General features: G+C 39.1%; 1 protein-coding gene across 1 annotated transcript in view; it reads left to right on the top strand.

The window, feature by feature from the left end:
* The window catches only part of METTL24 (methyltransferase like 24), a 175,440-nt gene extending 161,076 nt beyond the window's left edge, over window positions 1-14,364 (top strand). Inside the window, exon 5 of the mRNA XM_072643044.1 lies at window positions 13,523-14,364. Coding sequence (XP_072499145.1) covers window positions 13,523-13,837 — 315 coding nt within the window. The 3' untranslated portion in view covers window positions 13,838-14,364. The remainder of the gene's footprint in view (window positions 1-13,522) is intronic.
* Window positions 14,365-16,265: the final 1,901 nt, after the last annotated feature.

Below are 16,265 nucleotides of genomic sequence, written 5' to 3'. Positions count from 1 at the left end.
GCCAGGAACAGCCTGGAAGAAGGGATAGGCACTTATGAAAAGTCCCAGAGATGAAAGAAACACTATAAGTCCTCATTAGATACAGCTTATAAGAGTTAACATACTCTTAGAAGTTATGATAATGGCAAAAGTTACTAAATCTTTTTGTATGAGTATGCAATTTTTTTAACCTTTGCTTTAATGTTATAGGTGGAAAATAAAGATTAATCTCTGAGTAAATGTGATTTTTTTCTTTTTTTCTCCTCAATTACATATAAAACAATTTTAAACTTTTTTTTAAAAAAAGTTTTAAGTTCCAAATTCTATACTTGCCTCCTCTTGTCTCTCCACTCCCTGAGATGGCAAGCAATCTGATATAGGTTATACATGTGCAGTCATTTTGTGGAAGAAAGGAAGGAAGGAATAGTATGCTCTGGTCTATATTCAGACAGCATCAATTCTTTCTCTTGAGGCAGATAGCATTTTTCATCATGGTCCTTTTTATCGTGGGATTGTCTTAGATCATTGTGTTGCTGAGAATAGCTAAGTCATTCTCAGTTCTTCATTATACAATATTGCTGTTACTGTATATAATATTCTCCTGGTTCTGCTCACTTCACTTTGTAGCAGTTCGTATAAGTCTTTCCATGTTTCTTCTGAAATCAACCTGCTTGTCATTTCTTATGGCACAGTAATATTCCATTACTACTCGTGCCACAACTTATTTGGGCATACCCTTGATTTCCAATTGTTAGCCCCCATAAAAAGAGCTATTATAAATATTTTGGTACAAGTAGATCCTTTGATTCCTCCCTCCTCTCCTTTTTTTAATCTCTTTGGGATACAGACCTAGCACTGGTATTGCTGGATCAAGGGTATACACAGTTTTATAGCCCTTGGGTAGAGTTCCATATTGTTCTCCAGAATGGCAAGTCAGATAACTTAGTAGTGTGATTTTCTTAAGATATTCAATTTTTGTAGAAAAGGACAGAGGAGTGGATAGTGTGGTACAGCTTATGTCTCAATTATCTGCATCAGAAGAAAGTGTACCTATTGGTGTTGTGGACCAGGGAGGGATTTGGACCAGATCTCTGATATCATCATTATGCAGAGTTCCCACTTAGGAATGACCTTTGCCACCTCAGATCAGCATCTGTTTTACAATTTATATTCTTAGAGAGTACTCTGGGCCATTAAGAGTCTTAGTGATTTGCCAAGGGGCAGGCAGTTGGCATGGGTCAGAAGTAGGAATAGAGACTTTCCTTACTCTGACGCCAGCTTTCGATTCCTTATGCCACATTGTCTGCCTCTTTACTTGGCTTAAACCATACTAAACAGGCACCACCATTCATCCAGAAGCAGCTACCTAAAATATAATCATGAAACCAATATGTAACCTTTGACTCATTTGCATAAGCTCATTTGCATAAGACTCCCCTCCTTGGTGGAGACTGATGATTCAATGCTCCATGCCTGCATGAGAGGTAGAGTTGTGGGAGGGTTTAGGAGAAGAGAGATCTTAGTTTTGTGGCTACCATCTTTCAGAGAGAAGAGGGGTGGTCCTCTTTCTCCTAAGCTTCCACCAAGCGTGCCCCTCATGAACACTGAATAATCAATCTCCACCAATGAAGAGAGTTTTATGTAAATAGGCTTTAAGCCTTGAGTTACAAATGGGTCTAAATTCTCCTATTTTAACCTATTTCAGTGATAAAAACCTCACAGACTTCCCACACAAAGTAGAAAGACCTGTCTAGGCTGGAGATGTGAATATTATACCTCCTTCCTGCAGCTGCCTTTTGATAGGTCTCCTCCCAGCTCTAATGTGCTTTCAGAAGCCTCTGGGTTTACTTCCCAGATTGTATCCAAGGGCAGAAATAACAGTTGCCAGGGGAAACCAGCTAACCAAGTACTGCATGTAAAATGAAGTTGGCTCTGTTTTGAACAGAGCTGTTGTTGGAAGTAAGCAGTCATCTGCACGTCTGTGTGGTTTTACTGTTTTCGGGGAAGGCAACTGGGAGGGCAATCCTAAGTCATGGGATTTAGAGCTTGAAAGAGTCTTCTGAGAAGAGTCCAGTACTCCCATTATACAGATTGGGAAACTGAATCTCAGAGAAGTTAAGTGATTTTCCCAAGGCCACATAGGTGGTAAATAGTAGAACCGGGATTTCAGCCTGCATTTCCTGACTCTACATCAAATGCCCTTTTGACTTGTTTTGAATTACCCAACATACCTTTCAATGAAGATATTCCAGCACGATTAAGGGAATTTCATTCAACCATAATTTAGTGGAAATTCATTTAATCAAATTGTTTTCCTCCTATCTGGGATATGTACTGCCAAAAATTGAAAATTAGGTAGAGGCAGAGGAGGAGGGGTAATTGGAATTTTGGAATATGGTAGGCCTCCCAGGCAGGGAAGATGGATTTTTATGGTTCTATAAGGTTCTCTGCATGCCTAGATGGTGGCAATTTCAAGTACAGTCATCTTTTTTTTAAAAAAATATTATTCTACTATGCTATAGAAATGCTTGCGTTATTTCATAAAATAAAAATTTTAAAAAGAGAGAAAGGAGGTGTTGAGATGTAGCAGAAAGGGCAGAAAGATAGGTAGAGGGCACCTGATCCAAATTTCACCCACCTTTGCAGTTTGGTCCAAGGCCAGTTTTGACTGTATGTCTGAAAAAGTGCTAGAGGTGGAAGGGAACCTGGAGCTCATTCATTATATTATATCATTATATCATTTATTATTATAATATTACATATTATATGTAATATTATATATATTATTATATCATTCAATTATATTGAAATGTAATTGGTTTCCTCTGTAATTCTATGTATTCTGCCTTATATATGTAAAACTATTATTCTGATAAGGGTTCATGTTGATGTTGTACATTTATTTCTGACTCTTCATCACCCCATTTGGGGTTTTCTTGGCAAAGACTGGAACTGCTTGCCATTTCCTTTTCCAACTCATTTTACCCATGAGGAAACTGAGACAAACATGGTTAAGTGACTTACTCAGTTAGTAAGTGTCTGAGGATGGATTTGAACTCATGTTTTCCTGACTCCAGGCCCAGTATTCTATCCATTGTGTCACCTAACTGCCTAATCAAACTGCCAAAGGAGTACATGATATTAAAAATAAAAAAATATATTAAGAACCCTGATCTACGCCAATTGCCTTATTTTACAGAAGATGGATCCAAAGCCCAGAAAAAATGTGGTGGCTTATCCAAGGGTCACAGAGGTAACTTTACTAATAGCATAGCCAGGCTCTAAAATCAGATTCTCTGAAACTAGACTCAGTGTTCTTTTGACCTCTATTTGCAACCTCTCTGATTGGGAATTCTGCTGGCTATTTATTTCAGAAAGGCCTGGAGAATTTTATCTTGCTTCTGGTTTTAAGATTGTTCTAGGATTGTTATTGTTTTTCTTGGTCCTTCATTCTTCAAGAGGATAAGTGATTTTATGGGGTGATGCCTTGACTTGTGTTTGATTGGGATTTATGTGAGGCAGAGTTGCACAAAGTCTCACTTTGTCTTCCAGAGTCACTGGAGTCCAGTGGCAAAACAAAAGTCAAGATGGCTGGTGATGGCCCAGGATGTAGTGGATGACTTTGGCCTTTCTAAATTAAGGTCTTTCCCATAGTTCTAGGAGAGCTGGGACTTTCAGAAGCTTGCACATAGGATTAAGGGGTCAGCAGAAAGTGGTAAAATATCTACCCAAACTGTGTTAGGCTCCACATGTTATTGATTTGTGTAGCAAACATTGCCATTCTCAGGACATTTCTACATCTGTCCCCTTTTCTCCACTGACTCAGCCACCATTGTAGTTGAGGCCCTTATCACCTCTTGCCTAGACTATTGTAATAGCCTCCTAATTGGTTTTCCAGCCCCGTGTCTCTTCTCATGCCAATTCACCATTCACACAGCTCTCAAAATTCTTCTCCTAAAGTAAAGGCCTGACCATGTCACTCCCTTACACAATAAAGTCCAGTGGCTCCATATTTCTGCTAGGATCAAATATAACATTTAAAGCTCTTTGGTTGACCCTTTTCTGTCTTATGCATTCCTTTCCTCCAAGCTCTCCTCAGTTCAGGCATGCTGATCTGGGCATTGCTCTGTGTCTTGTCTCTGTTAACTTTGGAGTTACCATTTCTCATGCTTGTAATGTTCTTCCTCTTTACCTCCACCTTTAGAATTCCTGGCTTCTTTTAAGAAATGCCTCCTCCTACAGCAAACTTTTTCTGGTTGCTCAAGCTACTGAATGGGTCAGACTGAGACTTCTTAAAGACCTTAGCTTAAAAAGGCCAAGGTCTCCCACTACATCTGGGACCATCTCCAGTTGTCTTGATCTATATCTTGCTACTGGACCCAGATGACTCTGGAGGAGAAAGTGAAGCTGGTGATCTTGCACAGCTCTCCCTCACTTGAATTCAATTCACTTGCATGTCACGGCATCACCTCCCTGATGTCATGATCCTCCTTGAGAATGAAGGACAAACAACAATCCTCTGAGGTTACTCTATATCTGCCTTGTGTGTATCTCTTTACATATGTGTTCTTTCCCTCCCCTCCTACCTCACTACTGGGATGAAAGCTTCTTGAGAGCAGGGACAGTTTCTGCTTTTAATCTGCATGCCTAGTGCTCAGCACAATAGTAAGCACTTAATAAATGTTCATTGACTGAATAAGAATCTACACTTGGAACACAAGAGATGTCCATGATCCTTCCACAACATCCATCTTGAGGGTCAAGATAGCCTATCTTCTGCTGTCTCATTCTCTCAGCAATTTTGTTAGAGGAACATTTTTCTAAATGTGATGACTGGAAAAATTTACAAAGTACTGAAAAAGCCTCTCTTTATGAAGTCTTCCAGCTGCCAGAATATTGATAGTGGTAGTGGCCAAGGTGGTTTGGGGTATCTTTTTAGAATCACTCAGGTTGTATTATAGAGACTATGGTTCACTTATGTACTCCACTTATGACATAGGTTACAGCCTTGTTTTTAAATTCCCTTGCAGCAAAGAAAATCTCTTCATTTTCTCCAGAGGTCAATAGGCATTATCTGAAATTGAACTTATCTAATAATCTGATTTACCTTCTGACCTATATCCCAGTGAGAAATGGCTTTTCTGTTGAATTGGAGGTGAAGGTTGAAATAACCAAACTCTTTCAATTAGGAAAGGGCTCATTGTTTTCCAAAATTTGAAAAATGCCAACAGACTTCAAAGGAGTCAGAGTCTCTGGTGCCCAGGTTTCAGAGTTCTGATTGCTAATCAGCTGCACATTAAGGCCTTTTCAGAAACATGAAGCGTTGTTATTCAGAGGTGTTTAATGCTTCATAATAATGCAGTAATGTTGGATGTATCAAGTGGTAATAATGAGAATCTTGGCTATGAAATGGTTATGGTAATATGAATTTCTGAGGCTTGAGCCTCCAGCTAATAGGAAATACAGAGAGAAAGAGAAAATTTCATATTTTATTCATACCATTTTGCTCCCACTACTCCCAAACCAGAAATTCAAAGTGGCTCAATACGGTGCAATCCTGAGGTTGGTGGTCTGAATTAATCTAGCTCAACTTACATAGAGTTTTTGTGACAGGTGGGATGAGAAGGGACAATTTGCATTTTTAAAAATAATTTTATACTGATATTTGTCATCACATCATCTGCCACTTCCCATTGTATGATTCCTTCTCCCACCTCCACAATTTTTTATGTCTAAAAAACATACTGATCATCATTGTTTATAATTTATTAACATTTGGAAAAATACAATCTGATTCCCTTAGAAAGCATATGTTTTGTGCAATTCAGTCTGAGGATAATTATTTTCTAGTTGCTAATAAGTCATGCTTTGTTGCATTTTATTATAAAAGCCCTAAAATAAATTTTGAAATCAAAAAAGGCAAGAATTCCCATAAATTATGCAAACAAAATAACCTTGAATTTGGTCATAGATTTTTTTAGCTTAACCTTGATGCTATCCCTTTGTGTGTTCGTTCTTCATTGCTGAAGAAGACCATGCCATCAGAGAAATGATGACATGACTTGCACTTGACTTTGTTTGGAGGTAGGGGGGGCTGTGCACGTCACCAGCCTCACTTCTCCTCCAGAGCCATCTGAATCCAGTGACCAGATATTCATCAGCATGACTGGAGATGACCCAGGATGAGGCAATTGGGGTTAAGTGACTTGCCCAAGGTCACACAGCTAGTGAGTGTCAAGTGTCTGAAGTGAGATTTGAACTCAGGTCCTCCTGACTCATGCACTAGTGCTCTATCCCCTGCACCACCTAGCTGCCCTATTTAATTTTCTAATTAATCAATCATATTCAACATAAATACATGCAAAAACAGATTTTATACTTTGCTTTATACCCAGATAGAAGGGTGGTTGTTGACTGTAGAGTTTCTAGCTCGATGTTTTCCAGTCACTGTTGTAGATAGAAAACTGTGTGTCTTCTCCTTCCTGATGGATTTTTTTGGGAAGACAAAGTAGGCTATCTTTTGCCTCAATTCTTTCCTAGTCTTTAACTACTGAATAGGTATTGCTTTAGACAAACTGAGATCTGGGAAAGACCTTAGCTTAAAAAGGCCAAGGTCTCACACTGCATTCAGGGCCAGTCGTCCTGACTTGTGTCTTGCCACAGGACTCCAATGCCTTAGGAGGAGAGGGTGGGGCTGATGACTTTGTACTCCTCTGTCTCACTTAAATCCAATTCACTTGCAAGTCAAGACTTCACCCTCCTGATGTCACTGATCTTCTTTGAGAACAAAGGATGACCAACAATCTGTGGACGAACCCTTCATCCCATGCTGCCAAATTTTCACCCCAAAGGTCATTTTTTAAGGTACATTGAAGTCATACTTAAAGTCTTAAAACTTCACACCCTAATAAATGGTTCCTCCCTTTTCCCCTGGCTTCTTGTACCTCTCCCAGCTTCCCTTTCCTTTTTCTCCCCTCTTCTTCCTCTTCCTCCTTTTCTTCCACGGGAATTACCAAAAGCCAAGGAATAACCCTAAAACTGATGAGAGCTAAGCTGTAGGAGATAGGCAGCTAGGGACAGGGGCCAACGGAGGAACACCATTCTGGATTATCATGTGGGCAATACAAGAGACTTCAGTGATCCTGAGCTCTTATTCAAGCAGAAGAAAAAATTATTGTGAAATTTTAGCTAATGTGATTCTCTGGACAACCTAATTAACCTAGACCTAGAAGTATTCTGCATAAGAGTTAATAATAGATTAAACAGTCCATAAAAATTCCAGTGCCACTGAGCTGCCGAATGGAATGGATAATCATTACCATATGCACATTCACAAGGATGTCTATTTTGCCCAGTCCTCCAGTGGAGAAAGGAAGCCTTTTTCTCCTCTTTTCTTTCGAAAACACCCTAAGTGACAGCCAGATGGTTTAGGGACATTTAGCCTCTGATAATTTGGTTTCTCTTGTGTTTCTGTTTTTTTCTTCTATTTTTAAAAAAAATCCTGAACTTAACATCAGATCAAATGAATGCTTCTGTATCCATGGGATAATAGAAAAGGATTATAGAGATGGTTCTCATTTTATGTAAATTAGTATTGCAAATTCAACTTTACAAGAAATCTGTATTCAAAAAAAACACTTCAATTGACTTTACTGTACATTACAGTGCCCTCTCTCACTACTCCTGAACCCCTTCAGTGTTCCCTGGAATCCCACCTCCTCACCAAAAATTAAAAAAAAAAAATCCTCCAAGTGAAGGCAAAGAAGGGAATGCTGGATTGGATACTTGGCATGAGACCTCCAAGGTGCAGAAGAGACCTTTGCCTCACTTGCCTCAGCCCCTTTCTCTGGTCAGGCCCTGGTGTGTCTGCCTTCCCTCTCGGTACAGTGTGTGTATCCTGGCTCCCCTGTCTGGGTTCATGTCCAGCCCCCATGTGTCCGTTCCTGTGTTCCTCTTTCTGCCCTCAATTCTCTGTCCCCCTCCCCAATATATCCTTGAACTGCATGCCTGACCCCTCCCTCCACTACTGCCCAGCCCTGCCTGGCAAATTCTGATTAAGCAAAAATTGCTTTAGGTAGAGTTGGCTGGGGGAGAGGAGGGGAAGTCCACTTTCGTTAAGGGAGAACTGTCTGTGTATGAAACTGTGGATCTCAATTTTATACAGCCTGATTTTCTTCTTCAATATACAGAATGTTCAAAATCTAACTTTCAAGCTCTCCTGTTTTTTGTGATTTTTTTCTGATAATTTTTAAAATTATCTCTAAAGTAGAAAAAAATTTCCCTTTGTTAGGCCATCAAGCAGAGATCTCTCCCAGAGCCAGCTGCTATTTCATGAACAGTCTGTTCTATCTTTCCAGTCTTCTTAAATCTTACTGCCTTCTGAGCACTCTCAGAGTGTTTTCAGTTCTTCAAATGTGACATCTTCTGTCTGCATTAGCTTTCCCCCCATGTTCAGTGCCTTTACTTCTCTGACTGCCTTTAAGACTCAGCTCAAACCTTACCCAGTGCAGATCCACTCCCAAACCCCCATTAGTTAATGCCTTCCCTCCAGGTGCCTTCTATCTACTTTGTCTCTAGCTTTATACGCTCAGTTGTTTACCCTTAGGGTTTTTGCCTTTTTTCCTATCTCCAACACTTAGCACAGTTCCTGGAATATAGTAAGTGCTTAATAAATGTCTGCTTAGAGGCAGCTAGGTGACGTGGTAGATAGAACACTGGGTCTGGAATCAGGAGATCCTGAGTCCAAATCTGGTTTCTGACAGATATTACCTGTGTGACTCAACATAAGTCACTTATGTTCTGTTTAACTCATTTCCTGAACTGTAAAATGTGGATAACACTAGCACCTACCTCACACAGTTGTGACCATCAAATAAGATAGGTGCTTAGCACACATAGCACCTTGCACATAGTAGGCACTAAATGTTTGTTTCCTTCCCTTTCCTGACTTGATGGATTTCACTTTCTCAAATCTGTGATTTCTTTGTTGTGATAGGTCCTTCTCCAATGCACATTGCAACCATACACACATTTGTAGATATTTTTTGGTGATTTTCTGTGACCAAGAAAATGTCATTCCTTGGTGTCTGGCATTTTGGTCATGAACCTCTGTGCACTTGGCAAGATTAAAGCCTGTAAGCCTTTTCAGTTTGGTACGAACTCGCAAAGCTGGTGCTCCATTTGCCATGGCCTTTGGGAGCTCAAAATCCCATGCCACGAAGAGGCATCAGAGCAGGCTTTCCGTAGAAGATGGAAATATTCCTCTCTTGATTTATAGTACCACAAAGCCAGACGGTGGGTTTGCTTTATACATGTACCCCAGACTTTGCCCAAGATTGTGAGGCTTTGCTGCGAGCTTCTTTTTTCCCATGCTCCAAATATTACCTGTCAGGAGAGGAAGGAAATGGTGATGACAGCATTAAACAGAGGTAGCAGAACCTGCATCATTTGAAAGAGGAGCCTCTCAAACATCTGTTTCTTTCCTTAGCAGCTTGCTGGGTTTGCTTCTGCTCTGCTTCACTGCACCCCCCCCCCCCCTTCCCCTTAGTTTTCTCATAATTTCCATTTGAATGCTCCCAGTTGTAGCCTCCGCAGCAATGATTACTCACTGTTCCCATTTCTTTACCTGTTACAGCTATATAATTTTTATTATTTCACATTATATTCTGTTTTATATTTGGTTGTTATGGTAACTTCTACCAAAAAATAGCCCCCTTGAGGGCAGGCATCCTAGTTTGTCTGCTTTTTCATTCCCTTCCGAGACTAGCACTGTGCTTTTGAGTGGAAGGGTTTCATCATCTGCTTCCTTACTCACTCCTTTGAAAGGTTATCTCTTTTTGAAGTATAAAGCTAACTGCCTGATTCTCGTTGAGGAGGTAGGACGTTCATCCTTTTCTCATTTTACTCTCTATTGGTATTTGTATCAAGATGTTTTTACAGTGAGGTGGTACAGTGGATAGAATGCTGGGCCTGGAGTCAGGAAGATCTGGGTTTAAATCTGGCCTCAAACACTTACTGATCGTGACCCTGGCAAGTAACTTAGTTAGCCTCTTTCCTCCTTAGTCTCCTTATCTATCTTCAGCAACAAAGGACAAGCACAACCTTATCTATAAAATGGAGGTGGTAATATTATCTGATTTTATCTTCATGACAATCTTGGGAGGTAGTTACCCCCCCCCCCCAAGGTTGTCATGAAGATAAAATCAGATAACATTTGTAAAATAACTGTTCTTATTATTTGTCTATTTTCTATCACTGTCACATATAATATAATAATCAGAAATAATTTGAGTGCTCAGAAATACCAGACAAATCTACCCCTTGGAAAGTGAAAGAAGTTAAAATATTTTTGGTGATACATTAATCAGTTTATCTGTTTAGATTACTCTCTAATTATGAGCATTGCTTTCCCCAAGCCTGTTTCTAGTCCATTAATTCCTCTAAGTATTTATAGCATATTAAAGGTAACAGAGAGTGAATATCTGGAAAGAGAGAAACTGAGGCACAGAGTTTAAAATCAGCCAAGTTATGAGTGGGAGCAGAAATATTTATCTAACTTAAGGTATCCTGCTGACCTGTGCATTTATTCGACATGCATTTATTCTGTACCTACACTGTGCCAGGCACAGTGCTAGGTGATAAGGATAGAAACTGAAATTGTAGTCAGTCCTCAACTTTCAGGAGGGTAATGTCCCTAGAAAATGGCACAAAAGCCAAAAACGCAAACATTGACCCATTGAGCCTCTGGGAAATAGAGGTTAGGTTCCTGCGACCACCAAAAACTGTAATCTTGCTCTAGAGACTGCTGAAAATACACTTTTCTGCATACAACTCTTTATAACAAAACAGTAATTCTAGTATATGTACTTTGACTAACACAATAACCATGAAATAACCCATAAAATGTAGTACATAAAATAAAATTGAGAACATGCCAAACATTTTTCTTGCTAGTAATTCCCTAGAATTCTGTGACCTTTTGTGCTAACCTCTCAATAAAAAAAAAATTGATTTCAGACAATGTTGACTTTTCATAACACATTAAATCTATAGTGTCATAAATTTTGTTGTTGTTCAGTCATCAGTCGCATCTAACTCTTTGTGACTCCCTTTGGGGTTTTCTTGGCAAAGATACTGGTGTAGTTGCCATTTCCTTCTCTAGCTCATTTTATAGATGAGGAAACTGAGGCAAACAGGATGAAGTGATTTGTCCAGGGTCACACAGCTAGTAAGGGTCTGAGACCAGATTTGAACTCAAGAAGATGATGACTTTTCTTGACTTCAGGCCTAGCACTCTATCTATTGTGTCACCTAACTGCCTGTGTACTATAAATACTCTACATCCAATAAAATTCTTAAAGTGAAAACAGTTTTTTAAACTTGAATCTTATCTTCCACTGCATCAGATGAAGGTGTGATGGTGCTGTACTGTCTAATGAATTGTGGATTTGTTAATACCATACTCCCCGAAGACATTCAGGCAGGAAGTTTACCTAACACCTTTATTTTCTCACCAAACTACATCACTGACTTTGCAGCTTGGGAGCTTGGGCTTAGAGACTAAAGGACTTGCATCATGCTTTGGGAGCATAATTTCAACACAATACTTGGGTTTTAAAAATAAATGATGAAAACATGCAACAAATGCCCAGGGGAGCTCTTTACTTCATTAGGGTTCACCTGGTAGGATACCAGCCACTTCACAAACTTGGGCGAATCCCATCTCCTTTTTTTTCCTCTTCTCTGCAAGGCTGTGAATGTTCCTGGCTGGCAATGTGAAAATGAAAATGAGGTTACTAATAAAATCACTCAAATCCTTGATGTTGCAAAAGTTGAACATGTGAATGTTGAGAATTGACTATCTCTACTCAAGAAGCTTATATTCTCATAGAGGAGATAAGTAAATTTAGTGTAGGTTCTGGAACTACTATACCAGCCCCCCAAATACTACCCCATCACATTAGCAGAGGATGGCTGCTTCTTTTTCCTTACAGCTTGTAGGGGGTAGCCTTGAAGAACTGGAGATTCTAATACTCTTGCTGACAAGTCCTTATCTGACATATTCCCCATAATACCACCCAAACCGGCCATATCTCTTCAATAAGCAATTAACATCATTTAGCTTATCAAAAAGTTATGGCAAGTATGGAAGGACAATATCCCTCGCAAACCAGAGCACTCTCTACCTGCTACAAAAACTTGGGACATACAGGTGTCCCAAAAGTCTTAGTGTAGTTTTAAGTTATTAAAGTTTAAAATTGTACTGTCTATATGTATTTATATATAATGTGTGTATTAAAATGCTCTACTTTGAACTGAAGTGCAAGCATTCCAGCGAACAAGAGGAACCCTCTCAATGAGGCAGATTGCAACTCATATGTGCCTATCCATCTTGTATGACTCTTGTGCATGATCTACTGGAAATAAAAATTACTTTATTCTTTTTTATTTATTGTCTACTTTTCTTTATCACTGAAGAAACACAAGGGGGTTGCTCAGGGCCAATGATCATTTTGTATTTTTCTTTGTTCCATGAGTTGCCATGGTCAAAGACTCAATCTCCAAGTGACCAGTCTTCTGGTGATGAGCCTACACTAGGCTGGTTCTCAGAAAAAAGATGTATCAGTCTTTTGTGGAAACTGTATTTGATGTCTCCATGCCTTTCCAGTATGGTAGCATCTGCCAGAACTTTCATTTCAGTGGTGTGGACTTCAAATACCCAGAGTCACCTTCACACCACAAAGGGGAATCCAAAGAGCATTTGGTAAAGTATAGGTAGAAGTAAAAAAATAAAAAGGACAGATTTAAAAATGTGTGTTGTCTCTTTTTGTGGTGACAAAGAATTGGAAATTAAGGGAATACCCATCCATTGGGGAATGACTGAACAAGTTATGTTATATGAATGTAATAGGATACTATTGTGCTATAAGAAATGATGAACAGGAGGAGTTCAGAAAAACCTGGAAAGACTCCTATGAACTGATGCTGAGTGAAATGAGCAGAACCAGGAGAACATTGTACACAGCGACAGCAACATTGTGTGATGATCAGTAATAATAGATTTAGTTCTTCTCTGCAATACAATGATCCAAGACAATTCCTAAAATCTCACGATGGGAAAAGCTATCCACATCCAGACAAAGAACTATGGTGTCTGAATGGAGATGAAAGCATGCTATTTTCACTTTTTTCTTTTTTCTTTCTTTCTCATTTTCCCTTTTGTTCTGTTTCTTCTTTCACAATATGATTAATGTGGAAATACGTCTAACATGATTACACATGTATAACCTAAGTGCTTCCTGTCTTGGGGAAGTGGGAGGGGAGTGAAAAACATTTGGAACTCAAAATCTTATAAAAAATGAATGTTGAAAACTATCTTTACATGTAATTGGAAAAAAATACTATTTACCAAAAAAAATGTGCTGTCTGCTCTTACTAAATAGAAATTAAACCTCTGACATCAAGGGATATTATTTTTTAACAGTTACGGAGACTGCTAATGGGGCTACATTTCTCTTTATTCTCTCTTTTTCCTTTGTTACAGATTGATGTCCTCAAGGCTGACCTGGAAAGTGCTGAATGGAAAATTTTGGAAAACCTGATCCTGGAAGGTGTCCTTGAACAGATTGGACAGCTAGTGTTTGAGATCCACCTCCACTGGCCTGGGTTTGAGATTGGTGGCAATGACAGCTCTGTGGTCCGCTTCTGGTACAGTCTCCTCAAAGAGTTAGAACTGAAGGATTTCAGGCTTTTTCACACTTACAAAGACTTATCCAAACCACAGCTATTCTTAAAGAAGGAACTTTTCAACGCAAGTAGCTGCTATATTCTCAGCTGGGTGAACATGAGATGGAAGTGAGATGCGAAGGGGGTTCATAAGCATAAATGACTTGTTTATGGCAAGATTGGAAGCAAACATTTAGATAATTACTGAAATGCCTAGGACCTGGGAGAGGCAGACACATGGTGTAGAGCAGAGGTGTCAAATGCGGCCCACAACACTCACTAGTGCAGCCTGAACCAGATTAAAATGTGCGAAATACTTCACAAAGCAAATAAAAACAAGATAAAACATTGATAGTATGACATTTTAAAAACTAAGTCAATATGTGGTCTACAGAGATCCTTATGTATGGATTAGTGGCCCTCATTTGTATTTGAGTGGGACACCTCTGGTGTAGTACATACAAAGCTGAACTTGGAGATGTGGATTTATATCATGCCTCTGACCTGTGACCTTAGGTGTAAATTACTCTCTCTGAGACAGTGTTTTGTTGGTTTTTTTTTTTAATCTTTGTAATGGGACTAAGAATGCCTACCTCATGGGCTTCACATGTAAAGCACTTTTATTATCTGAAAGTGCCAAATAAATGTCATATTATAATAATGGATAGAGAGTTGGTACTGGAGGCAGGAACACCTAGTTCAAATCCTGCTTCTACCACATACTGGTCATGTAACGCAAGGCAACTTATTTAGCCTCTTAGTACCTAGGACCTGTATTAGTAGAGGGAATTTTCTCATTTAGGACTTCCCTATGTCATTGAAATCACAGATCTAGTCACTATCCCTATTATTATTATCATGAGAATAGCCATGCCAAGTTGAACCCATGGTTGACAAGCCTTTTGTGTTTGAACAAGAGGCACCATAGGATGTGTTACAGGGGGCTTGGTTTGACTTCACACTAACTCCCCCAACACTAACATCCTATTTTCTTGGAGTAACTCATTATCTAGATCTATCACTCCAATGTACCTAAATTCTTTTGGATTTTATTCTATTTCCAGCCTGTACTTTCACAAGTTTGCGAAGTTGAAATTCCTTTTCTGGGTTCAGATTTTGCTTGTCTCCTGCCGATATCTTTCATGATATTATGGATTATGTCAGTCTCTTCTCAACCTCTGTTTTGGCTGGTTTTGTGATTTTTTTATCTTCACTCCTAGGATGGAATTGTTTCAGCAAACAATCTGGGGATTAAATGATCCCTCAATACTGCACAAGCATTTTATTCTATACCTTAAGATGGCAAGATTAACATGCTTAGGTTATTAAGAATGCTTAGCTCTGATACGGATTCCTTCTTATACCCTCATCATCATCCTAATCACTGGCAATAATACAGCTCTAATATGGGTATTGCCCAAAATACTTGACATATATAATCTCCTTTAAGTCTCACAGCAACCTGTAACCTCTGGTGTGGTTATCTCTCATTTTACGGCTAAGGACAGTCTCAGAGAAGTTAAATGACTTCCTGTGGGGCACACAGCAGTAAGAATCTGAGGTCAAACTCAAAGCCAGGTATTCTTGACCAATTCCAGTGCTCTATCAAGTATTCCCAACTTCCTGTCAGGGAACCCCGTCCACTCCCATAAAACCAAACACAAAGCCCAAATCAGTGGTCAGTCAGTCAATCAACAGGCATTTCCTAAGTGCCTATTTTGTGTTAGGAACGGTGCTAGGCACTATACACAAAGGAAAGCAAAATAGTCTCTGCCCTCAAGAAGCTTATATTCTCCCAGGAGAGAAAATATGAATAGATTAAGTAGATATAAAATAAGAATATATAAACAATAATTACTGCCTCTTCCCTTAAAACTAAGTGGGATTTTCCTGTTCAGAGAGCTGCTAACTTCAAAATGCTTCTGAAAACTCTACTTGGTATTTTTTCCTCTACCTTTATTACCAATTCACATCATTTTAATGAGGTCCTTTTCTCAGTGTCACACCCTGCCTTCCTTTGTGGGGTGTTAACATAGATTTCGTTAACATTAACAGTGCAGTTTCTTTTTTTTTTTAGAGAAATCAGTTCCATTAGATGTCAAGGGAAGGCTTTTGTGGTACAGTAGAAAGGATAGTGTCCCTAAAGGAAAAGGCACTGGGTTCAGTTTCTACCTCTGATGCTTATTACCTTTGTGATCTTGGGGAATTGATTTAACATCTCTGGGCCTCAGTTTCTTGATTGATAAAATGAAGGAGTTGATCTAGACAACCTTCAATGCCTGGCATAGAATGGGGTGTTTAATAAATGCTAGCTGACTGACTATATGAAGTTCTTTCCTCTTGAGATCTATGATTCCATCTCTTTTTAATTTGCTTGCCTTGCTAATCTTCAAATAACCTATTTTAAATAAACCTATTAAGGGGTGTGTCTGTGTGTGTGTCTGTGTGTGTCTGTGTGTGTCTGTGTGTGTGTGTATGTATGAACACATGTGCTATGTTCCACATTATGACTTCTTTAAAAATTCCCTTGAAAAGTACTTTTTCTGTAAGGATTTTATTTG

The sequence above is a fragment of the Notamacropus eugenii genome, chromosome 2, assembly GCF_028372415.1.
Source record: "Notamacropus eugenii isolate mMacEug1 chromosome 2, mMacEug1.pri_v2, whole genome shotgun sequence".
NCBI lineage: Eukaryota > Metazoa > Chordata > Mammalia > Diprotodontia > Macropodidae > Notamacropus > Notamacropus eugenii.
The sequence above is the reverse complement of the archived record's forward strand: the minus strand, read 5'-3'. Positions and strand labels throughout refer to the sequence as shown.